Genomic DNA, 25,874 nt, shown 5'->3' with positions numbered 1-25,874 from the left:
TCTGCATCACACGAGGCCTGTGCTCTAGCACCGTGCTTCCCGAGCACATTAATGGGCCCAGGCTCACCCAAAACCATTCTAACCAGAATCTGTAAAAAGTTCCCAAGGTGATTCTAAAACGTAGTCAGGGCTGAGAAACACTCAGACTAGACTAACCCACTGACTCACTTTCCCCCAAATATCATCATGCTTTTTGCTCTTCTGGAAGTTTCTCCCTCACTTATCTGCTTGATGAACCCTGCTTTCTCACCAAGCCTTCCTCGAATGACATTTTACTTCTGCCGCTGTTCCTAATTTCCTCCCCGCCAAACAAGTGATCTCTCTTCCCCTCAGCTCCCTATGACATTCACAGTCATATTTTGTAAAGCCATGTGTGTCCCTTTCTAAAATGTGGCATCCCCCAAATGGGAGAGGAGACTCTTTCTGCATACCTAGGTAGCACATTGCCGAGCACAAAGAATGCCCCGGGGCAGTGTCATATACAAATGATGATGATACAGTTAGGATGACCACACAATTTGTTATCCAAACTGGGATAATTTTGAGAGTAATAGGACGATAGGAATAATAGCATCAGGACAAAAGGCGTATACAGGACTGCCCCAGAAAAACTGGAAGTATGATCCCCCAGGTAACAGTGGTCAGTTTTGATTGCGCTCTGTCAGTCACTGTCCTACATTGCTGTCTATGTGTTGTTTCTTTGACCTACCCAATGACCCAGTAGGGGAGCAATGGTTATTATTTACACTACACAGACAAAGACACTGTGGCAGACATGGAAGGGAACTTGCCCGACGCATCACAATTAGGGGAGTGGATGGGAGAGCGGGGACCAGAATGCAAGTCCTTTGAATACAGAGCTCTGGTTCTGGGCCATTAAACCCTATTGCCTCCCAGTGAAGATCTCAGGTCTTGGAATGGGACAGGATGAGATTCTATTCCCAGCTCAGCTTGCAGCAATTTTAGTTACCTCTCTGGTCTTGGTTTCTTCATTTATAGAATGATGACTATGCGTATTTCCAGTAGCCCTAGATTAAGAGGGATAAGGTCTGAGAAGATCAGGCATGGTGTGTGTGTTTAGGATGTACTTAGTAAGACAGCTGCCAATTTACTGTAGGCTCCATAAGGCATCTACACAAATAGCTGTGACACAAAGTAAAAAGTCAAAGGGCTATAACAGAGTATGGTGCAAGGTCAACCGAGGCCAAAGAGCCTAATGGTTAAAAGCATGAGATTTTTCATAACACCCAGGTTCAAATTCAGGCTACCGGATTTGACCGTGTCAGATTTGAATAGACATTTCTCCAGATAAGATTTGCAAAAGGACACTGAGCACAAGAAAAGATGCTCGATGTCATTAGTCCTGAGGAGCATGCAAAAGAAAACTGTGATATCACTGAACACCCACGAGGACAGCTAAAGCCAAAAAGACACAAATATTGGCAAGACTATCTGGTAGAGAAACTGAAACCCTCGTACTTTGCAGGTGGGATTGTAAACTGGTACAGCCACTTTGGGAAAACACTTTGATAGTTTCTTAAAACTTTAAACATAGAGTTACCGTATGACCCAGTATTATACCTAGGAGAGAAATGGTATAATACTAAGAATTGAAAACTATGCCCACACAGTAACTGATACACCAGTGTCATAGCAGCGTTGTTCATAATAGCCCCCAAATGGAAACAGCCTAAATGTCCATCAGCTGATGTGGTATCTTGATGCAATGGAATATTATTCAGCCCCCCCTCCCCCAAAAAAGACATGAAGTACAGGCACATGCTGTAACATGGAAGAACCTTAAAAATGTGATGATGAGAGAAAGAAGCTAGTTACAAAGGACCATGCATTGTATGCTACCATCTATGTGAAATGCAGTTTGCTTCCAAAATAGGCAAGTCCATATAGGCTGAAACTAGTTGAGTGGTTGCCGAGGTTGCCTTCTTGTAGAGATTGAATTGAACGGTATGGGAATTATATCTCAATAAAGCTGTTATTTAAAAAATTCAGGCTCTGCTGTTGGTGTTGGTCATTGACATTATCTTCTGTAAAATAGGGCAGGTGACAGACTGTAAGTTAAAGAGCAGGTGTGAGGGTTAAATGAGAGTTTGCATGTAAAATCTTGGCACAGCGACTGGTGTGGTAAATGGTCAATAATTGATAGTGACGATGATGATGTCGCTTAAACATAGGTCCTTTCTTTTGTCCATCCTGACGTCTATGGTCAGTGGTGCTTTCAGCGAAATAGTCTGGGGATGCACGATGACTTGTGATGTGTGAAGACTGACCCTTTCCCTAGCAGTCTCAAATCGTATGTGCCTCTGATGGAATAGCCTTATGGCTCTGATATCTGTTATTTATTTCTTAACTAATATAACTGAGACCTTGCTCAAGATGTGCTCATGAAAAATTACCCTTTTAATGGTGGAGCATTTAATGAGAAACTGGATTATCTACTGCATAAGTGCCCTTCATACAAATTAGCTTGGCCCTGGGTCCTAATCTAAATTGGGCTCCCTACTTTCCTCTAAATGGCCTAATATTTTCTTATTAATCTCTGCCCTTGTTCACCTGATCTGGTGATTCTTCCTTATGAAGCGCCCTCCTTGGTAGAGCTCTGTGCTTTGATAAATGTTTCTTAAGGCTGTCTTTGTATCTGACTCATGGACAATTTGCGGGACATGATGTAGAGGCCGGAAGCTATTTGTTCCATTTTTTTTTTTTAACGTTTATTTATTTTTGAGACAGAGAGAGACAGAGCATGAATGGGGGAGTGGCAGAGAGAGAGGGAGACACAGAATCGGAAGCAGGCTCCAGGCTCCGAGCCATCAGCTCACAGCCCGACGCGGGGCTCGATCTCACGGACCGCGAGATCGTGACCTGAGCTGAAGTCGGACGCTTAACCGACTGAGCCACCCAGGCACCCCTGTTCCATTTTCAAGCTGTCTCTCCAGTGGAATTTTAATGATGCCAGTGTATTGGGTGTCAACAGATTTGGACCAGATGAGTCTGTGTATAACATAAAGATGGGGAAGTAAGGTAGAGTGAGAAGCAATTAATCATGGTGGTTAAGAGAACAGGCTTCAAAAACACAGAACACAAGCAAACCATGAGCCTGGGCTTTGGCATCAGACATATCTGGATTCAGGTCCCACTGAGTAAGTTTGGACAAGTTACTTGGCCTCTTAGATGTTTCATTTAGATTCTCATTTACTAAACCTGGGTAAAAGCACATACCTCTAGGGTAACTTCTAAGGTTAAACAAGTTGGTGTATACAACATGCTTTATACAGAACATGATAAATACTACCTGGAATGGTTATTATAAGTAAAGCTTGGAGAAGTCCCTCATAGTAAAAGGGATTTGATTAGTGACTGAAATAATATCATGGGTTGAAAAGGCTGAGATGGTATTCGTGGTAGAGTAAGAAAACCTTCCCAAGAAACAGAGTAAGCCATAGGCCACTCCTACCCGACATCCCATGATAATGCAAGGAGAGGTAACTTGTCGTACATGGCCCTGTTGTTTGGGTAGGTGTCTGCACAGGGTTTATCCTGGAAAATGTCCTCTTTGTTCTTAGCTTTAATCTCTGACAATCTGCCCTCACAGAACCCTGGGCCTTAATTTTTACGTCAATTACAGATCATGACTAATTATGCATATGTTATATCTGCTTTGTGGACTATAATTCAAAGGCTTTACTATACGAGGAATCAGCAAGGGTACAGGGGGGAAAAGCACCAGCTGGAAATTAGGGGTCTGGTTCTGCAGACATTCCTTTGTGCCCTCCTTCCTTCAGCATTCTGTCTTCTCTTCTTCATTCACTGGGCTGGTAATAGTGGTGACAGCTGCCATTTTCTGAGCACTCACCATGTGAATCCATGCTTTGCACATACTGTCTCCTCTAAGTTACTATTTGCAATGAATCTGATGGTGGATATTTTATCCAACATCCGTCTGATGAGGAAACTGAAGCTCGGCAGACAGGTTAGTTGGCTTTCAAGTGAGAAAGCCATACTTTGAAATGAGGATGGCCAAATAAAGCCATACCTTCTTACACAACCAGCACAATGCACATTTACGCATTTTTTATTTTCGGTCACCAAACTCTTGAGCTTATAGGGGCACAGACTTAGTCTCATACATTTGTTGCAGTGACTGATAGCGTCTGGCACGGAGGAGATGCTCAGTAAGGGATGATTGAATCGATGAATGAAATGCAAGTTGTGTTTCTTTCAGTAGGAAAGCATTATGCAGTGGTTAATCATTGCTGTTGTTTTCTTCCCCCCTCTATTTTCAGCTGAAATAATTCTCAGCCCCACATTATGGAAAGGCCTTAGTTTGCACATCATATAGATAGAGAGAAGTAGGCTGAGTTAGCTCTAATGTGCTCAGCTCTGAGTTTCTGACCAATGAGGGAAGGCTTGTTGGAGGAGGTATTGGAAGTTCAAGTTAATGATGTTCCAGGAGATGAATATCAGGAGACTAGGGTGCTCCAGGTTTTAAGAACCATATGTGCAATGCCCCATACTCTGATGAGTTATATGAAAGTTTGGTGATATTAGAAATTTTAATTACGGTATATTCATCTCTTTTTCTGACCATGTGAACTTGCACAAGCTCCTTGAATTTTATGACCTTCATCTTCATTGTCTACAAAATGGATATGGTTGAGTTTTTATGAAGAGTGGGGATAAAGTTTATAAAACATCTCCCGTGAAGCACTCAGTTAGCAGTAACTTTACTGTCCTTATTTTATATGGATGTATTTGAACTTCTGGTTGACACGTCTTAGCAAAATATTATGTTAGTAATTATTGAGAAGGGCTGTTGCGGGATATGGGCGCACCATACCAAGTAGCCAATTTCTACACACACATGAGTTAGCAGAAGAGATATTGTAAAACCATTTTTTTGATAATTGTCCCTGGGTCATTACTTGATACAAAGCAATTACTCTGGAGTCTCACTATAAAACAGCCCATGGAATTGGGTGTAAGAGGGTCTTGGACCCTGGCCAAAGTCATATTAAATGCTGGAAATGCCAAAGAGGCTCAGTGCTAATACTATTGTAACAAGAATATCAGACATGAACTCAGTGGGTGATTATTACTTGTTGAATACCTAGCGTGTATCAAACTCAGTACTGGGTGCTTTACACATGTGGTCTGATTTAATTATCTTAATGCCCCACTGGGGTTGGTTATTTGTAACTCTTTTTTTTTTTTTTCCCTCTTGCCTTAGAAAACAGAGGCTCAGAGAGAAGTAATTTGCCTCTGGATTTAAAATGATAGAGCCAGACTTTGCATCCAGGAGAACTACCATTCTTTTCTACTTGGTCCAGTGATTTGACTTTCTCAGAACAGAAGTGAAACCAGAGACCGAATCTTGGCCCTGTGGATATTTAAAGACAGTGGGACCTGAATACTTACATGCCTGAATCGTGCTTTTCTCTGTTCTCAGGTCAGGATCGCAGTGAAGCCACTTTGATAAAGAGGTTTAAAGGTGAAGGGGTCCGGTACAAGGCCAAACTGATCGGGATTGATGAGGTTTCTGCAGCTCGGGGAGACAAGTTATGTCAAGATTCCATGATGAAACTCAAGGTACCACACAGTTTACTTCCAATATTACGGGTTTAACAGGACTGAGGGAAGGGGTGATTATGATCTTTATGGTGAAACGATTTACTTATTCATTTATTAGTAAACTACTTGTTTCACTGATGAATCACTGCATGTATTCATTGGGAAGAGATTTTAATCATCATGGAGTGACTGCTGGCAATTCTTTGCTGTGCCCAGTTTTGTAATTTCTGAGCATATCACCTTTTATTCAATTTTATCTTCATCGTGCAATGCCTGCAAAAATAAAAGTTAAATTGTCAAATTTTGTAGTCCCTCAGATTTTATGAATCTTAAACCCTTTGTTATTTTTGAATACATTTTAAATATTTTACTGTATGATAAATAGGTAAAAGATGTTCTGTTAAGATAAAAGCTAATTTTACTCATTCTTATAATTTCTATTAATGTTGCCAAACACCCCATAAAAGAAACATATTTTTTAAAGTAATATGTAATAAGATTTGGAGATTTTGAGATATCACAGAGAGGTTTCTGATTATAAATGCTTTAAAGAAGGCTTTTTTATTGTGAAATCTAAGAAAGAAATTGGGGAAAAATACACAAAATAAGAAAAGTATGTGGTTGAATGACCTTTAAAACATATGAAAAAGCATTTTTTGTTCCCATGTTCTGGTCTTCATACAGTCTATGTTTCATTCTTTTAAAAAGTGATTTACAATATTTGAAAAACAAATGATTTAGCAGGAAGTCTGCAAGATACTTGATGCATCTTGTACACGTAATTTAAGTGTTTTCCTGATTGTAGAATTCACAAATGTTTATTGTAAAATATTTTGAAAATACAAGTATAAAGAGAAAAATTGAAAACATCTATAATTCCATCACACAAAGAAAATCAGTGTGTAACTTACAATCTGTCTTTGTATTTTCCATGTATATTATATGAATTATAAACATGTGATACAATTGGAATTACTATTTATATAGTCTTACTTTTTTTTCTCATCTAATATTATATTATGATAATTTTTTAAATATCTTCAAATAGTTCCTCAGGACATAACTTTATACACACACACACACACACACACACACACACACACACACACACATATACATTTTTTTTAAGTGTAAGAAAGAAGGAAGAAAAATAATATACAAGATTGGCCAAGTGCCTCAAAGTACAAACTAGGGCAGTATCTGTAAAACACCCTCTCCATTGCCTTTTCTTTCCTATTTGCTTAACAAATCAGAGCTATTGTTTTTATTTATGTTATACAATTTTTCTCTGCAGTTTAAGATGTATAACAGATGCTAAGTGCCCCTGTAGTATGGCTGTAGGAATCATCCTTTTTAAAAATCTTAATTTTCTAAAATACGTACCAGTTTCTTCTCTAGCTGTTACATAAGCAAGCTTTATTTTAATAGTTACATATCTATTATAAGGTATCCTAGAAAAAGATACTCAAATCATGATTTCATAGATGCTCACCTTGGGAAAGGTTAATGTTTATGTTTTCTTTTTTCTTTCTTTTTTTCTTCATAATTAAGCAACATTATGAGTTTGTTAGGGCAGTCCAATAATGAGCTCTCTTCTTTTGCTTAAATCTGGTTGATAAGTAGATAAAGAAGTCTGGCAGGAGGGAGCATCTGGGTGACTCAGTGGGTTGAGCATCTGACTCTTGTTTGCTGCCCAGGTCATGATCTCCGGGTTCATGGGATAGAGCTCCACATCCGGGTCCAGGCTGTCAGTGTGGAGCCTGCTTGGGATTCTTTCTCAACCCCTCTCTCTACCACCACCCCACCTTTAAATAAATAAATAGTAAAAAAAAAAAACAGGCAGTCTGACAGGAGGAATTCTAAATTGCAGCCTTATGAGTGATAAATGCCTCGAATGGTAGATGTGGCGTGGATTCGTGGCTACAGTGGACTTCCTTGAAAGAGATGAACTGTTCCGCTTAGTTTGTGGAGCATTTGGATAACTGTAGTCCTTCCTGTTCCCACCAACCCCCATGCTGCACTAGAGCAGGACTTGAGACTCATACGTGCAGTCACACTAGAGTGCCGCCCCTCTACCAGCAGGCAGATTACAGAGAGAGCGCAGAAACGACTGAGCCCAGAGTCCTCAGCTTCTCTCCAGACTCATGCCCGAGAGAGCCCTGCCTTACCAGGGAGACCCTAGTCAGTGGTAGGGATGAAGGCCAGGATCTTCATTTTTGCTAAGTCCCCCCTTACTGACAAATGGAGATCTGCTTCTGACAAATGGTAATTAAAGGACAGGACGAAAATCTCCAGTGACCTGGTTCTCACCCAGAGCCACAAGTAAGTCTGCCGAGGAGCCAATGCTGCTTCTCCCAGCATCCTGGTAGATAGCCGTTCACCGGGCATCGGTCACAGAGAGCCTCGCTGGCCAGCTACCTTCATGGAAGCACTGAGGTCTAAGTGGCTTTGAGCAGGAGTCTGCCTGTGCTCCCTGAAGGTTCTCTGTGCGGATTAATGTTGGGCCAAGCTAGCTGGACCAGGCCTGGAGATGGCTGCTGACCTGGTGCATGTGCGTGTGTTACCTGCATGGAAGCGCCCCATCTGTCACCCCTTATAACTGCGAGGTCCCCAAAGCCCTGAGAATTTGTCCTGCCATAACAGGCTCCTGTCAGATGCGCTGAACTTATTGAGGAGTTCTTGGTTCCTAGACAATTGTGTTTCATTGTTTGCAAGTTGCCACAAAGAATGCTGACGTTTCAGCTCCCAGTGGTTTTTCTTTAAGAAACAGAAACATAAATGATCGATTCTCCATTTGGCCAACTGCCCAGGAAAAAAAGAGGCAGAGAAGTACAAAATGCCTGTTAGCCTTGCAAAAGGACCCACTTGTTCTCATTAGGCAATATGGGGGAGTCTTTTTTCCTTTGCTAGACTGTTTGAGGCTGGTGCCGTTTTCTTGCTTTAGGGAGTTTTCTCTTATAAAGATTTTAGGGGGAACTCAAATTTCGACTCTGAGTAGGCCATCACTGGTTCTCCAGCAAAACACCACCATCATCCTGTTTTAATTTAGAGTCAACAAAAGCATTTCCCCGTATATTCTCTCTTTTGATCTTGTGAGGTAGATATTAGTCTCTTTGTTTTACACATAAGAAATCTGAGGTTCATAGATATGACGGGATTTGCCCCAGAACCTTCATTTATTCTGTGTTAAGGCCAGAATTCAACCTAGATCTCTGGATGCCCCCGTATTTTATAAGACATCGTTTAGTGCTTAATTATACTCTGTTTTGTATCTGCAGTTAATTTACCTTGGCTCCCCAATGAGACTTTAAGCCCGTACCAGTAAGTAACTACCCACACATCATTGGTTTACAAAGTAGCCAACTTTCAGAGACGTCTAGCAAAACGGTGGTGGTCGAAACTCCGGAAGGGAATGCAGTCTCCCAGAAGCACTGTCTACAGGGCTAATTACAGAGCTCTAAACATGTCACTTGGGGTCCGAATAAGAAGCAGAGCCCACCCTGGCTAGGTCAGATGAGGACACTTAATGCAAGAGGTACTTACAAAGGGCAGGTAAGGTTAAGTAAGGTAACAAAGGATGGTGAAGCTCCCAGAAACCTGCCACCGCACAAAGCTGTTTCCATACTAGGAAGAAATATATCTGCTGAAGCCCAGGGAGAGCAGGATGGAAGGGGAAATCCCCTCCCCCACCAAGCAAAAGTATAGTCACTGCCAGAGATGTAGCACAAGGGAGGAAAGGATGCGGGATGGAATACCCTGGCGTCTCTCTCCATCCAGACTCTGGTCTCCTGCCCGTCTGGCATTGGTGGAACCCAGCTGGAAGCCAGAGTTTCAGGAAGCCCAGAGGACCAGGGAATGTAGTCCATAGGAGCCAGGCTCTGGGCACAGAGCAGAACAGAGGAAGATACTTAAATTCTACCCGCCACCCCTCTCCCCCTTCACTGGGAAAAATGAGACTTAAGGTGATTGTTTCCAAGGCTTGTATAACTGATAACTGGGAAGGCCGAGATTGGAGACCAGCTTTTTTAAGTCACGGAATTTTCTGAAATAGCATCCCAGGTTTTCAGCCATTCGTGCCCGAGGTCCGTTGCATTTTCCTCCCTGCTTTCCAGGATGCGTTGAGATCACAGCCATCCCGTTACGTGCAGGCGCCACGCTGGGTGAGGTTTCACAGAGCCCCTTCCTGTGCTTCACCTTATCTTATCCCCACAGCAACCCTGGAGCTGGACAGGGCAGTTAATCCTGCCTGGCATGCCTGACGCTTTGTGTGTGAATTCCTTCATGGAGATGCTACCTGTGCGTGACTCCCTTAGGGATGCCAGTGTCGTCACGTCACACGGTGCCTTAGCACGTGCTATTGCTTCATAATAGCAAGAGTCGTGCCAGTAATAATTATTTACGTAGCTCTCCCTACATGCAGCACACCGTGCTAAGTGCTGTATGTGCAAAATTATTTTTCAATATCTTAACACCCTCATGAGTTAAGAAATGTGATTATTTTCACGTGAAGTTCCCCTTCACTATTGAGTCTGGGAGCTGGTGGCTGCACCTGGTTGCTTGCAGAACACTTTTGACCTATCTGTGCTTTGTTGTGTAGTCTTTTTGTGTGTGTCTGTGTTTTCCAAAAAAGCTCTTTGAAAATATTATTAACAGAAGGAACTCCAACACTGGAATCTGACAGATCACTGTTTGAATTTTCTCTGTCTTACTAGTTCCTTGAGGTTTAAGGCAATCACTTGAGCCCCCCTGGCCTTATGTTTCCTTATACGTAAAATAAGAGAGGTAATTTTTACTTCCCAGGATTATGGTATATGCTAAATGAGATGATGTGTAAGAGAACTTGTAGCACATACGGTAGGTACCCAAGAAAATGCTTGACTATATTTTCCAGATTTCCAACAGCAACTTATTAAGTCCTGTGGCTAATGGGAGGCACAGTGCCCCAGACGGCACCTGCATCCACATCTTCTGACCCCCCAGTCCGAGCTGTCTCCCTGATCTCTGCTGGTTCTGCATACCATCAATGAATAATCTTGTCGGGAGATGAGACCCTGAGGCGTGCTCTCTGCTGGCAAACTTGCTTGGACTTAGTGTGGTTTTTCAGAGCTTGACTCAGGGTCCTGTCTCACAGGAAAAACATGCTTGATAAAATCGTAGCTTTATTTCCCCATAGACAGCACTGCATGGATAGTCCTTCCTTCCTTCATTTGTCATGTAAAGCTACCACCAGCAGCCCCAAGCATAAATGCTTCCGGAACATATGTGTTTGCTCTTTCCATCCCTTTTTTTTTTTTTTTTTAATCTACAGCTCTGTTCTACTAGGGAGTTCTTTGATGGCTGTGAGGAACCAGGAAGCAAAGGGCAGGGGGCATGATATAGTCAGCACTACTGTGTGCCAGGAATTATTGCTATTGGATGTCACAGTATTTCTGAGAGCTAAGGACTATTAAATAGGACTATTTTGGAGATGGAAACATTGAAGCTGTTCCTCTTGATCAAAGGTGCTACCCTCTCTCCACCATGGGCTGTGATGTTCTCACCTAAGAGGAGTTAACCAAGAAGGAAGGGCTCTCCCCTCCCTTCTGATGGTGTCCTTCCAGTCCTTCCATTTACAATTTATTGTTTTTCTTTTGTGTGTGTCCAGATATCTGAGGTTGGAGGTTCAGCTGCAGAGAGGTGGCAGCGTAAGTTAGTTTATTCCGAAGCCAGGCAAGAACACAGCATTCAAAGTGTAGTTTCCCTAGGTTCCAAATTTGGCTCGCCCACTTCCCGAGTGAGGGTCACTTCTCCTTTTGAGTGCCTGCTTGATGCCGGGCTCCATTCTCCATACAAGGCACAAAGGATGAATAAAACAGAGTTCCATGCACAAATGAGCTTTTGTTCCATCAGGCAAAGGTACAAATGAAAAAATATGTCAATGGCGGTAAGGGCCAATGAGGAAGAGCAAAGCAAGGAGAAAGAGTTAGATGCAGTTTGGCAAAGGGGGCAGAGCTCAGAGACGGTGTCTCTGATAGGGTGGCATTAGAAATAAGAATTACCACTGGGGCTACAAAAACATACTTTGGGGGTGCCTGGGTGGATCAGTCAGTTAAGTGTCTGAGTCCTGATATCAGCTCAGGTCATGATCTCATCACGGTTTGTGCATTCAATCCCTGCATCGGGCTCTGTGCTGACAGCATGGAGCTTGCTTGGGATTCTCTCTCTCCTTCTCTCCCTGCCCCTCCTCTGCTCATTCTCTCTCCCTCTCTCTTTCTGTCTCAAAATAAATAAGGAAACTTTTAAAAAATGTACTTTGGCTAATCCCCCCATGTTCCTTAAAATCATCCCTCAGTGAATTCACAGGAAAGCAAGCTGCACACTGAGCACTCTAGAAACCTCTAACTAGGCAGGGCAGTTATAGAGACAGAGGACTTGGCTTTGGGGGTGAGTCCCTCCCTTTAACTATTTCAAGGGCAGGCATTGACGGAGGGATCTTGGGTCAATGTGCTGCAGCCCGGAGGGGCTGAAGGAGCAACGCTGGGGTGGGTTACAGCCAGAGATTGTGGCTTGCTAGGAAGAAGACACCACATAGAGGAACAAGTGCTCCCTGTACCAGGAGTCTAGTCTGGAGAGCTGAGTTGTAGTCCCAGCTCTCTGCCCGCCCCCTATACCACCCCAGCACTGCCCATCCCTGCCTCCCAGCCATCATTTTCCTCATCTTTCAGCTGGAAACATTAAGATTTTCTCCAGCTCTTACATTCTGTACGTCTGCAAGTGTGTATGTGGTGCTTGAGAACAAGTAGGTGACTCGGTGGGGGAGGGGGGGTGAATTTCCTACTAGTAGGTCCCCAAACAGGAACTGGACCACAGAATGTGAGGGACAGTCATCCATTTACAAAAAGAAGTAAATTTTCATGACCTCCCTGCATTATTCCAAGCACCGTGCTACATACTTGTCACGAATTTTCAATTCTCTCAACCATGCAAGGATAACGTTTACACTTGAGGAAGTAGAAGTGAGAATTAAGTACTTTGTCCAAGATCGCAGAAAGCCAGAAGCATAACCCAGATATTCAGATGGCACAGAATATTTCCGGTGCCCACACTGAGGATAACTGAGCAGCCTCAAGGGGACACCTGGTCGCCGTGCCTCGTGGTCACCCTTGTTACTAACGCCACAGGTTCCCTCACTGAGGTTCCGGACGTGCTGTTCTGACTGCAGCACAAACGACTTTTACCTCCTGGAAACATGAAATCATTATTATTTAGACTTTTCTACTCCTAAAAACCCAGAACTAGAACTGCTGATAGTTGGCCTTAAACTTACAATCAGTGCAAGCTAATAGTGATGAAGGGGCTCGAAGCTTCAAAACACCTAATGCAGGGCTAGGAACTCCCCCACCCCGATTGTAAATCCCTTGAAATGTACTTACCCTCTGAGCTGTACCCTAATATGAAGCCCCTGCTTACCTGTCACTGGCCACCACAGAAGCTAGTTTAAAAAGCAAGTGTCTTCACTCTTAACTTGCGTCTTACCCACTTTGGGAGAACTCTGGATAGCACATTCATCTCACAGTAATTTACGGCGTGCCTTTTCCCTCCACGGACTATCCTGGGCATCAGGGATAGAGCAGTGAGCAGAGTAACCTCCTGCCTTTTGTGGTATTTACCTTCTCTTTGACTCATATACATACAAAAGTTTGGAAAAGTGGGAAAACAGGTGTATTGATAAATGGAATGCATTTGGTAGTTCTTTCCTACCAAAAAGGGTAGAAGAAAAAGAAAATGTGTGTTGTTAAAATGGCAAACCATAAGCACATAACTATGATGATCGTCTATTTCTAAACAAAAATGAGACGTGCAGTCTGGCAATGGATTTTATTTTCTTGTATTTTCTCTCTAATCTCTAAAATTGTTTCCTATGAAAACTTTTCCCAGAAGTAAAAAAAATAAAATCATATTTAAGAATATATTCCGTGACTCATCTTTACTTAAAAGATTAAAACCAGGGGCACCTGGGTGGCTCAGTCGGTTAAACGTCCGACTTCAGCTCAGGTCATGATCTCGAGGTTGGTGAATTCAAGCATCGTTTCGGGCTCTCTGCTGATAGCTCAGAACCTGAAGCCTGCTATGGATTCTGTGTCTCCTGCTCTCTCTGCCCCTCCCCAGCTTGTGTTCTGTCTCTCTCAAAAATAAATAAACATTAAGAAAAATAAATTAAAAGATTAAAACCATATCCAATATGAAGCCCAGCAAAATAGTATTAATAGCAGGATCATATTGTGTTTATCTTGGGGTTTTGAATTCTGAGCCAAATATCCAGGCATAAAGCAGGCATCCTATAAATCGTGGGTAGTGTAGTGAAGCGGTGTTCAGGTATGTGTTTATCCAATGTTAGATATCATGTTAGGGTAAGTATTACCATAAAACATCAAGAAAGGGCAAGCACATTGGGCAGGGAAGCATGGAAGGAACGAAGGGAGAGGAGCGTGCATGATTGGTGGCATCGGTTGATGGTATCTGACATGCCTTTGGGACCAGAGGGAATCTTCAAATGAAAACACTCAAGTAAAAACCATGTCCTTCCTTTCACCAGGGCGTTGTTGCTGGCGCACGTTCCAAAGGAGAACACAAACAGAAAATCTTTTTAACCATCTCCTTTGGAGGTATCAAAATCTTTGATGAGAAGACAGGGGTAAGTAAAAGAATCACGTGGCATTGCAAAATTGAATCCATTGACAGATGTGCCCTTAAAAGCCTCTACTCGGTGGGCAAGAATATCAAACAAGCATAAAAACACATAAAGCGACTGACAAACTTGATCAACTGTGATCGTCCATCAAAGGGAGGCTCTTCCCTGACTTGGCCTCAGTGTGACTGCACAATGTTTCTTACGGTGTGATTGCGATAAAAGTGTCACACAGTTCTGGTAATCTAATGGGAGATTGATGGGCTTTGAAGAGTGGTGGGTAATGTGACAGTTTACGTTAAATTTCTGTGTATATTGGCAACGTTAATGACATGCATCCTAGAGGGAGACCCGTGAGCGTCTTTTGACTTGGTCAAAGCATCCAGACTCTCCCGAGTGTAACCTGTGCCACCCTGCAATTGCTGCAATCAAAAAGAATGAACGAGTTCTCAGTCTTAGACAAATCTGTCACTGCGTGACCAGGAAATGTAAGGGCTGATAGGTCTGTTGAACCTACCAAAGAGGCCGTGTGTGTTTCCGTCAGCCCCCAGCAGCAGTCAGCTCCCACATTCATCCCCAGGGCTTCCCTGACGTTGGTGGTCCTTGTTCACTGGGGGTAAGAGAAAAACAAAAATGTTCTAGGATCTGTTTTGTCCAGAGGGCAAGAGTCTAAGTGACGTGGTTTTTTCCTTTTATTGATTCAGCACTCTACAGCTTATGAAACACCTTTACATGGATCACCTCCTTTGCATTTCACTCGTTCATTTTCAAGTGTTGTATAAACCAAACTCGACCAGCCACGTTACTTTGCCTGAGTCATTTTGTGTTATCCTTTCCTCCCCTTCGTCCTGACTCCTATTAGGATGCCATAGGGTGGGAGGAGGATAATTCAACAGTAAAAATGGGCTTTGAAGACAAGTTACTTCTGAATAATTCGCAGTAGGACAGATATTTGTACACCCATGTCCAAAGCAGCATCATTCACAGCAGCCAAAAGGAAGAAGCCACCCCAGTGTCCATGAGCGGATGAACGGACATAGAATGTGGTGCATGCATCCAATGGAATGCTATCCTGCAGGAAGAAGCAAGCAGGTTCTCACACCTGCCAGTATATGAATGAAATTTGAAGACATAATACAAAGGGAATTAAGCCTTATTAATAGCAGGGTCATGTTGCGTTTATCTTGGGGTCTTGAATTCTAAGCCAAACATCGAGGCAGAAAGTAGGCATTTTCTCAAGGATACCACTTATATCGACATATCTAGAGAAATGAAATTCATAGAGACAGAAAGGAGATTGGTGGTTGTTAGGGCCTGCAAGGAGGGCGGTACGTGATGAAGAGTCAGTGTTTGGCAAGTACAGAGTTACAGTTTGGGAAGAAGAAAATGGTGCTTGTGACGGATGGCTGGGGTGGCCGCACAACAGTGCGAATGTACTTTATGCCACTGAACTGTACCCCGAGAAGTGCTTATCATGGCAAATCTTTAGTATAAAAAATCACTAGTGATACTAAGTCCCCTCTTTGGGTTGCCTACTGTATACTAAGCTCATATGAGTCACTTGACATACATTATTCAGTTTTGCCCTCACAGCAGTATTATGGGAAAATAATAATAGCTACTTCACCAAGCACATAATATGTGCCAGGCATTGTTGTAAGCCCTTGGTAAGTAACAACTCATTTAATCCTCGCGAAGTCCCCATTGTTCTCTGTTTTGTACTTGAAGATATGGAGGAGAGAAAAGTGTTGAGTAATTTATTGACAGTAAGTGTTGGTGGAGACAAGATTAGACCTCAGGTAGTCTGGCGCACGAGTCTTTTCACTTAGCCTCTATACCTGTTATCTCTCAGAATAAGTGACTTTCCCAAGTTACCCAGCCTATAGGAGGCAGAAGTGGGATTTAGCCTCCTGTTGGCCCCCGTCAATATCAGGGCAATTGACCTCTGTATTAAAGAGAAAGGTGGGCTTACCTGGGGAGGTGCCTTGGGAGAAGGGAGTTTAGAATGAGGGCACAAGCACAGGTAATAAAGGAGCTTGAATGCAGCAAGATTAAGAACCTAATGAAAGCCTCTCCTGCCTTAATAAGAGTATGACTTCTGTAACCAGGGAAGCTTTTCCTTCTCCTGGGTAGACTATAGTTTGGAGACCTGTGCTCAGGTTTGAACTTCACACTTGAAAAAGGACATAGGCAAATCAAGGAGTGCAGGCAAGTGTGGAGTGAAGTAAGCCGGACAGAGGGCAGCTAAGACAATTGGAGGACTAGAAAATATGTTGAGCGAAGACTTCTCAACACAGGTGTAGCCTCATGGGATCCCGGGTGACACACAAGAGTCAGAGAGCTACAGGCTTGTAGAAACTTGTAAGATGTCATTGATCCCTTAGCATCTTTATTGGAGGGAGACAAGTCATGTGAGTCGAGCCTGACCGAGAGATTTATATGTCCTAATAGTACGTCATCATCTCTAGTCTTTTCCCAATATCCCATCTGCCTGCTACCATGACAGCTGGTATAACCAAAAGGGCAGGAGTGAGGCAGAGTATCAGATAATTCATCTCGTCCAGGGGCCATATTTTAGGGCATTGCTGTTCCATCATGTCACCCACCATCACATAAGCTGTGCCCAGATCATTAACATCCCAATCACCAAATTTTAACTAGTGAGGAGAGGTAGTTTGTATTCTTGACCTAGATCTAAATCCTCAGTCAAGGGTGGCTAAACTGGCCCCAGAGAAAGAGATCACCAAACTCTGTAATGCTATTTTTGATTCTTCAGCTGGATCCCAATCCTTTTATGAGTATGTTCAGTGAAATCATTATTTCAGCTCAAAGCCATTTGACTTTGTGGAAAAATGTCAGATCCCTATTGGAAAATCAGGGGGAAGGCAGAGCTAAATGTTTTCTGTCTGGCTTACTTCACTCCAGTCCTGTTTGATTCACATTAGGCTCCTATAGCCTCTGGCTTCTGCAAACTTATTAATAAACCTCCACACAAGTCTAGGGAAAACGAGTAGAAAGGACTGAACATGTTAAAGCCTGAAGCACAGACAGTAGGGATCAGGACACCCCATATTAATAGTTCTCATCTCTCTAAAGAACTGTGTAATAGAAGAAGGAGCTGACTTGTTTTGTGTGACCCAATAAATAGAACCAAGATCTATAGAAGTTTCAATAAAGCAATTTTGATTTCTGAGAAAGAAGAGTTTTCTACCAGTTAGATGGACCACCTTCTGTGCTGGTGGTCCAGATGGTGAGTTCACCATCACTTAGGGGGTATTCAAGCAACAACCATAAGATGGAGAAATTGTCAAGCAGAGGATGAACCATTGAACAGAGTCACATCTAAGTTGAATCCGGAGACTAGTTTCAAAATTCTGTTTCTTGGGGCGCTTGGGTGGCTCAGTCTGTTGAGCTTCTGACTCTTGATTTCAGCTCAGGTCATGATCCCAGGGTCCTGAGATCAAGCCCTTGGGCCCGTAGCCCATGTTCAGTGTGGAGCCTGATTAAGATTCTCATTCTCGGGGCGCCTGGGTGGCTCAGTCGGTTAAGCATCCGACTTCACCCGGGTCACGATCTCACGGTCCATGAGTTCGAGCCCCGCATCAGGCTCTGGGCTGATGGCTCAGAGCCTGGAGCCTGCTTCCGATTCTGTGTCTCCCTCTTTCCCTGCCCTTCCCCCGTCTATGCTCTGTCTCTCTCTGTCTCAAAAATAAATAAACGTTAAAAAAAAATTAAAAGAAAAAAATAAAAAAAGATTCTCATTCTCATTCTCTCCCCCTCTCCCCTCCCCCCTCCCTCTGCTCCTCTCCCCGCTGGCACTTGTTCTTTCTCTTTTCTCAGAAAAAAAAGAAAAAAGGAAAAAAAATTCTGTTTCTTCCTTAAAGTCATCCCTGTTGATGTAATTTATCTTCAGATAAATGGAGGTTTTTCAAAGTCCATTGGAGATATGAGCAGGAACGGTTTACTAAACCTCTGTTGCTGCCCAGCATGGGACCAACTGAATTGTGCAGGATAAGAGTTTAAACGAAGTATTTTGTCCTACATATCAACAAAATGGAAAACTGGGTTTTTGTCATTTGGAATGACAAATTTTCGTTGTTTATCATATCTAAAGTATTCCTGCTCAAGCTGACGGCATTTTTTTTCAAACCAAAAAAAGAAACATTTGCAGAACGTGACAATAGCTAGAATTTTAAAATCCGAAAGCTGTCAAAAATGTTTTGATCCCAATTAAAGAGACCCTTTCAGCAATTTACACCTTGTCTTGAATTTCAAAGGGTTCTTGATCCCAATCCGTATATGAGTATGTTCTGTTTTATTATTAGCACGTTGCAGGGAATAAATCAATATTGAAAAGCTGTTCATATTTTCAGATCTCTAGGTATTGATAATGTGTCAGAGGATCAGTGAGAACGCAGGAAACGCCGTATCTAAACTCATTGTTATTGGTAACAGTAGAAACGGTAGCAAATCAGGAGTAGAAGTGGTTTCATGTCAGCATTACTAGGTTCTCAAATCAGACCAGTGAATACGAAGGCAGGAGCGATGTCACCTCCATTTCACAGATAACGAAACAGATTTGGGGAGTGTCTCTGACTTGGCTGTGGACTCCGAACAAACCTTCCCACCTCAGATCTTTCTTTCCAGAGAAACTCATGGACTCTCTCCTGATTCCATAGAGATCCCATAGTTTTATTCCATAGAATTATTATAATTTTATGCCATAAAAAATCATAAATATTGCAGGACCCCGACAATACATCTATTTCTCAAAAGAGAGGGCGGTCATCTGCATCAGCTTTTCAAGATGATGTAACATCGTGTTGCCATAACCACGTGTGAATTTTGCATGTTCATTTGATTTAGCCAACACTCGGCAATGTTACGTGTGCCATTTGAGGTACATTATGGTAATTCTGTGAAGTAGGTGCCCTTATTATCGCCATTTTCCAGTTGAGAAAACTGAGATCCAAATTCAGCCACACAATAAATAAGTAGCAGAGCTGATATTCAAACCCAGGTGGTCTGGTCCAGAATCCTTGATGCCGGTAAGATAGCACGAATGATAGCATACCTGCCTTTGTCTGGGCTGCTAGAACAAAAATACCATAAAGGAGGTGGCTTGTAAATAGCAGACATTTATTTTGCATGGTTCTGGAGGCTGGGAGCCCAATATGACGGCCCCAACAAATTCAGCGTCTGGGGAGAGCCCATTTCCTCAGAGATGGGGCCTTTTCACTGCATGTCCTTACATGGTGGAAGAGGTCAGGATGCTTTCTAGAGCCTCTATTATCAGGACCCTCATATCGTTCATGAAGGCTCCACTCCCATGGCCTAATCACCTCCCAAAGGTCCTACCTCCTAACACCATCACATTGAGGGTTAGAATTTCAACACATGAGTTTGGGGGAGGGGACACGAACATTCAGACTGTAGCAATATCAAATTTTATAAATGACATTCTTTTATATACATTAGAGCAGATCCAGTATTCTCTCTGCTTTATTGTCACCATTATTCATTTTCATTCTGATGACCTTTCCTAAGGGAAGGTCCAGGGAGTGCAGTTACCGCTGGAAGAGTCTTATGGATGGAATGTTGGCAGTGTGACCGGCCTGTGGTTAGGCACGAGCGGATGCTATGGCACATGATGCTGTGTTTCCTGGGGATTCAAAGATGAAAGAGACGTGGTCCTTGCCCCTGAGGTGTTCACAGTCTGGTTTGGCCAGGCTCACAAAGTGAGCTGACAATTACGAAGACGCATTGGGGAATGCAGTGGTCGGTACTCGGGAGATTAAGAACAAGCTTTGCCTAGAATATTTAGGAATTTTTCACAGGAAAGGACACACTGACTTGGTAGCGGAGGAGTAAGTTAGGACCAAAAAAACCCAAACAGTATTTATAAATGCACAAAGGTCTTAAAGAGAAAGACACATGTGTTCAGTCTTCCCTTTAGAAAGTAAGTATTGAGCACTTGTATAAACACACAGATGAGCAAGGCAATATCTTTTTGTTCATCACTGTGGTCTACCTAGTTAGCATGACTCCCACATAGTAGGGGCTCAGTAATACTTACTGCACAAAAAATAAAGTGACTTAGTGATTAAGAATCAGCAGGGGCGCCTGGATGGCTTGGTTGGTTAAGTGTCCGACTTCGGCTCAGGTCATGATCTCGCGGTCCATGAGTTAGAGCTCCACATCGGGCTCTGTGCTGACCACTCAGAGCCTGGAGCCCGTTTCGGATTCTGTCTCCCTCTCTCTCTGCCCCTCCCCTGTTCATTCTCTGTCTCTCTCTGTCTCAAAAATAAATAAACGTTAAAAAATATTAAAAAAAAAAAGAATCAGCAAATCTACAAAGGATAACTAGGGCATAGCAGGGGAGAGGTGGAGTTGACCCAGGATTGAATATTGTCCCTCATAATATAGGGGAAATGGCGTTTTAAATGCAGTGGTTGTGCTTAAAATTTAGGGCTGATTTAATAATTTTTTCTTCAGTGAAAAACAGACGCCACTTTATTTGTACCTCATCAAAATCAGGACTAATCCTCCTTCAATTTGAAGTGGATGTTTTGCCAGGGTTTGGGAGAGCACCTGAGGGAGAGGAGGGGAAAGTCGTCCTGGGGAGGTAGACCGGGAAGAAGATAAAAGGGCTGTAGAATAGGATTCTGTGACCTGGGAGTCTGTGGGAGCATCCCTGTCACCCTGGGAGCCACTGGAACAGTACACAGAATTCTCACAAGACTACTTACAAACTAGCCTGTAAGCAGGACTGTATGGTTTACAGCATGCTTTTGTGTGTCCTGTCTCATTTGACACCCATAAGTTCCAGAAGGTTTTATTGCCCCCTTCTATAGATAAGACTACTAAGGTACAGGTAGGATAGTGGCTTGCCCAAGGCCATTATGTGTAGCTAGAACTGAATTCAAATTCACATTTTATAATGCCTGAGCTTGTTTTCTTTCTTTTACTCCAGGGATTCTCCACTTCACTGGCTCTTTCCCTGTACTGAGTGTTTTGGCACGTTATGTAGGCATTATGCGGTTACGACTTTTGGGGGAGAAGGTAGTAATGCAGGAATTTTTTAGAAGCCGAGGACATTAGACATTCTACAGAGGACAGGCCAGTCACACACAACAAAAGTGTTCCTGTGCTATACAACTTGCAAATGTCTTACGATACATTCCTGTAGATAACAAACCTATTTATAGTTAAATGAATCTAAAACCTAACTCTACAAAAAAGCAAAAGCATTTTTGTATCATTTCCATAAATACTGAATTTTCCAGAAATGTAACTAAACAGCAAGAGAGATGTACTTTGTTTCGTTGGAACCGCATCAAGAGTTGTTCATCATTTTGGAAAACCATACCATTTAATGCTCTTCATGTCTGATTTACCAGCGTGGCACTGATAACCCAGTTTCAGGTGTACCTGTCATGTTCACTACAGCTCAACTTATTTGGCCCTTCCTTAAAAATGTCAGATTTCAAAAAAAGAATGTCAACAATACTGAATTGAACACTTCTTAAGCCCAAATTTATTCATTATAAGAAAATGTAAACATACAGCAGTGTTACTATATTCTTCTACTATAGTTATAACTGAGCGTTTGTATGTAGACATTCACATTTTTTTTCTTAGAAATCATCTTTCTTTTTTTGTTATAATTTAGGACATTTTGATGTGCTTAAACTTTGTGTAGACAGATTATATAATCATTTGCAGGTAATAAAGGAAGAATTACAAAATATTTATTATAGAAAGAAGGTGTTTGGTCAGACAAGATTAAGAACCCCTGTCTAGACCATGCCACCATTTTCATTGGTTCATATACTCATTCATTCATTCATTCATTCATTCATTCATTCCACAAGTGCTTATTGGGTGAAAGGGGAATTCTTCTTGGTGGATAGAGATGAACCAGCCTGAAACCTTTCCTTTGAGGAACTTCTGGCCCTGGAGGTAAGACATGTATAAATAACTAAAAGCTCAAAGCAAGAGTAATGAATATAATAAGAGAAAGATGAAAATTACCATGAGAGTTTAAAGGGAAAAAATGATTTCTTCCCTCTGAAGAATATATATGGAATGATTTAGAAAGAAAGAGCTGACCCTTGAAAAATGGGACAGGATTTGAAGTTGGGGATATTAGAGGACTAGTGTCCAGGCCGAGGGAATTATAGGCAGTGGTTCCTAAGCCTGGGTGTCAGGAAAGTCATGAAAGAGGGTAGGCCTGGGGAAGAGTGAGATGTCAGTTTTTCCAGATCTGCGGATGTGTAATTGCTGTCAACGAGAGAGAAAATGGACGAGGTAAGCAAGGGCTAGACTGGGAGGCCTGGAAGGTCTGACCAAAGGGTTTTGGTTGAATCATGCCCATTATAGCCTCAGTTATTATTCACTGTACTCTGTGTCCCTGGAGCTGCTCTAGATATACAGAGAAGTAGGTACAGTGACTGTCGGGCCACCCTTAGTTCTGAACATGCCGTTGTGTAATTCAGGAAAAGGTGCCTTTATTTAAGACCCATTGCCAGTTGCCGGGAAACTGTTGCTATAATAAGTATATTCATTTTTGATGACCGTACTGTGCCTTGTTCCCCCGGAAGCTGCCCAGCTGTATGTGGCAGATCTGGGAGTATCATCCATGGATGAGCAGAATGCTGGGGGTACCGTCTTGCCGTTTCCCGCACACACCACGTGCTGCCCAGCTTTCGTGACTTTCTCAAGGCAACCCCTCCACTCATAATGTCCTTTGCCCTTCTTCACATAGTAGGTTTTTCAGGGTCCGATAATGTCAACAGTGATACGAACAGCAGCACAGCACAACACCTAGAATGATCAAGACCTTTCTCTGGGCCAAATCCTTCCTTAAACTAAGTGCTTTATGCATTTCATCCTCTGAGCAGGATTCATAGCGGGTCTGTCTGAATCCACAGCCCACTCTCCTTGCGAGTGTGGTGTAGGCACCAGAGAGAGTGGACAGAGTGGAAAGAACATGGATTCAAGATCCAGACTAGCTTGGATTTACTCCTGACCAGTTGTGTGATTGTGAAGCAATTTTTCTTAATGACCTTGTACCTCTTTCACTCATCTGTAAGATGGGAATGATAAAAGTACCTATATCTTAGGGTTGGTGCAAGATTAAATGAGGATTTAATTTAATCTCTTAAGACTTAGGACAGTGCCTGGTATCATACAAAGCTCTAGATGTTAAATAATATTATATTATTACCCGCATTGCCCCTTCTTTGGTACGGACCTCCTTATATCCTCTTAGCAGAATTAAGAAATCCTTTTGTAATGCTCCTACAGCATCCGCTGCTCACCCTTGTCATAGCACACCATCATGCTCCCATCAGACTACCCACGACACGAGGTACCTTGTCTCATCCGTTGTTATAACTGCTGGGTCTCCAGTAAGCCCTGGCATGTGACAGAAATGCCAGTGGGACACTGAAGGAAGGAGGGAAGGCAATCAGGGAGGGGTAGAACAAAAGGGAAGGAAGAAACAAGGTGATAATTGATAAGTCAACTTATAATGAAATGCTGATCACCTGGGCCAGATTGTGGAGACAAAGATGCTACATACTAAAGATGCTCCTTTTACCACGCAGACAGTGAGTACAGAAAGACCAATGTACATGGTTCAGAGTTAACCCAATCCTAGGATGTCATGGGTGGAAGGTCCCTTGTACATTGACTAACTGACTCATTTACAAGTGAAGAAACCTAGAATGCAAAGAGAAGTAATGCCTGGCACCTTCCAGCAAATCATAGGGCACCTGGGGTTGAGCATCCCTCAGGGCTCACCGGGGTCACTCTCTGACACTCACAAATCAGGAAGTAGGAAATGTCCTCTTTCTTCCCTCTGCCTCCTTACTTTGCCTTTCTTTTCTCTCACAGTCTGTCCCGTGTATACCGTCTCCATGTTCTCTGCTCCTTCGCTTCAGTGTTCAGGCTCCCACGTGCCTGACAGCAGCCCCAGATCCATTTTAATATCAAAGAGACTGAACATCTAAGGGGAAAAATTGGCTCTCTGTATGTTTAGTGTCTTGTTGGATAATATTGGACTTTAATTTATCACAATAAAGAATCAATTTATAGCTCAAAACCAACATATTTTTAGAAACTGGTACTGTGAGGAAGCTGTCTCTGTAAGATAATCCCGACAGGGCATAATTCATGACAGGGAAGAAAGGATGTCCCTGTTACCCTGGAAAGTGAGACCATCAATGTTTTTGAGCAGATTTGGTAAACTCAGAAATGTAATATCTTTCCCTTAATGGATCCTTTTATCAATTTTAGTCTTTAAGGAGGTAAAGAGGTGACATTTTCTGTGCTACCTGCATGTGCATGATCGGTCTCCTTTCTTTCAGTCCCCTAAGAACTCACCTAAAAGAGTATCGTTGTTCTCATTAACCAGGATGAGAAAACTGAGGCACAGAGAAGTTCAGGGACTTGCACAAGGCCAAATATCAAACCGGTTGCAGAGCTGGGAACTGACCCCAGCATGGCACAGTGGCAAGGCCCATGTTCTTTCCAGTTCCTGGTGTTGGTATTTCTCCCCTTCACGGGTGTAGTTAGGGCGTCTGGTAAGTAAGTGATCTCTCTTTGCTCTCTAGTGGGGGAAGTCAGACTGTGTTGAAGGTTGTCATCATGCAGACCGGCCCTGTGACTGAAGGGTCATCAGCCCTAATTTGGGCTTCTGAAGGGATATTTGAGCCTCTGGTCTCAAAGTTGCAGAGCCTAAATATGCACTGTGACCTTGGGTATGGCTCATCTCCTTGCTCTCTGGGACTCCCTTTCCTTACCCGATGGTCATTCCACAGACTTTTAATTAAGGGTCCAGATAGTAACATAGTGGGCCATATGGGCTCTCCCAACGATTTAATTTTGCCATCCTACTGTGAAAGCCACCTCACACAATATGTAAACAAATGAGGTTGGCTGAGTTCCAATAAAACTTTGTCAAAATAAGTTTCAAGTTCATGAGCCATACTTTGCTGACTGTGTTCCGGATGATTACTAAGGAGTCTTGTAACTCTCTCTGACGCCATGATGAGCCCTATGGGAGAGCAGGTTGAGCACAGCAGATAATCTCTGGCTCTTCCTCACTGCTCTTTCATGGCTGACTTTTGGGATGGGATGCAGAAGTGCTTGTTACAAACTTTGAAGATAAATATTCAGCTCTGCGGAATCGTATTACTTATTGCTACCATTTGTTGAGCACTAATTGCCAGACACTGTGGTAAGTGCTTCCATATAGTTTTCTCATTGAATTCTTACAGTCCATCTGTTCTATTTTATTATCATTTTACAGATGAAGTGACTGGAATTCAGGGAGGTTAGGTCACTTAACCAGGACTACTCTTACGTTTTTGTCAATTTATTCATCCAACAAATATTCATTGAGTACCTACTGTGTGCCAAGCAGTATTCTGAGGGATGTGCATATATGGGTGAATAAAAGGAAGGTCCCTACCTTGTAGAACTTATGTTCTAATGTGGGGAGATGGAGAGAAAGCAATAGATATATGTGAATCATATATTCTGTTGGAAGGCAGTCGGTGCTATGGAAAAGGAAAAAATAGAGCAAGGTCAGGGCATTTCCCTACTGCACTTT

The 25,874-nt window shown here is 42.7% G+C and overlaps 1 protein-coding gene across 11 annotated transcripts in view; it reads left to right on the top strand.

Annotated features, from left to right (window-relative positions):
* DAB1 (DAB adaptor protein 1) overlaps positions 1 to 25,874 on the top strand; it is a 1,144,406-nt gene that overhangs the window by 992,387 nt on the left and 126,145 nt on the right. For all 11 annotated transcript variants that reach the window (XM_043575105.1, XM_043575098.1, XM_043575094.1 and 8 more), the window contains 2 exons: positions 5,465 to 5,604; positions 14,162 to 14,260. In XM_043575105.1, coding sequence (XP_043431040.1) covers positions 5,465 to 5,604; positions 14,162 to 14,260 — 239 coding nt within the window. The remainder of the gene's footprint in view (positions 1 to 5,464; positions 5,605 to 14,161; positions 14,261 to 25,874) is intronic.

The sequence above is a fragment of the Prionailurus bengalensis genome, chromosome C1 (assembly GCF_016509475.1).
Source record: "Prionailurus bengalensis isolate Pbe53 chromosome C1, Fcat_Pben_1.1_paternal_pri, whole genome shotgun sequence".
Lineage (NCBI taxonomy): Eukaryota > Metazoa > Chordata > Mammalia > Carnivora > Felidae > Prionailurus > Prionailurus bengalensis.
Note: the sequence above shows the minus strand (reverse complement) of the source record. Positions and strands in the feature narration are given on the sequence as shown.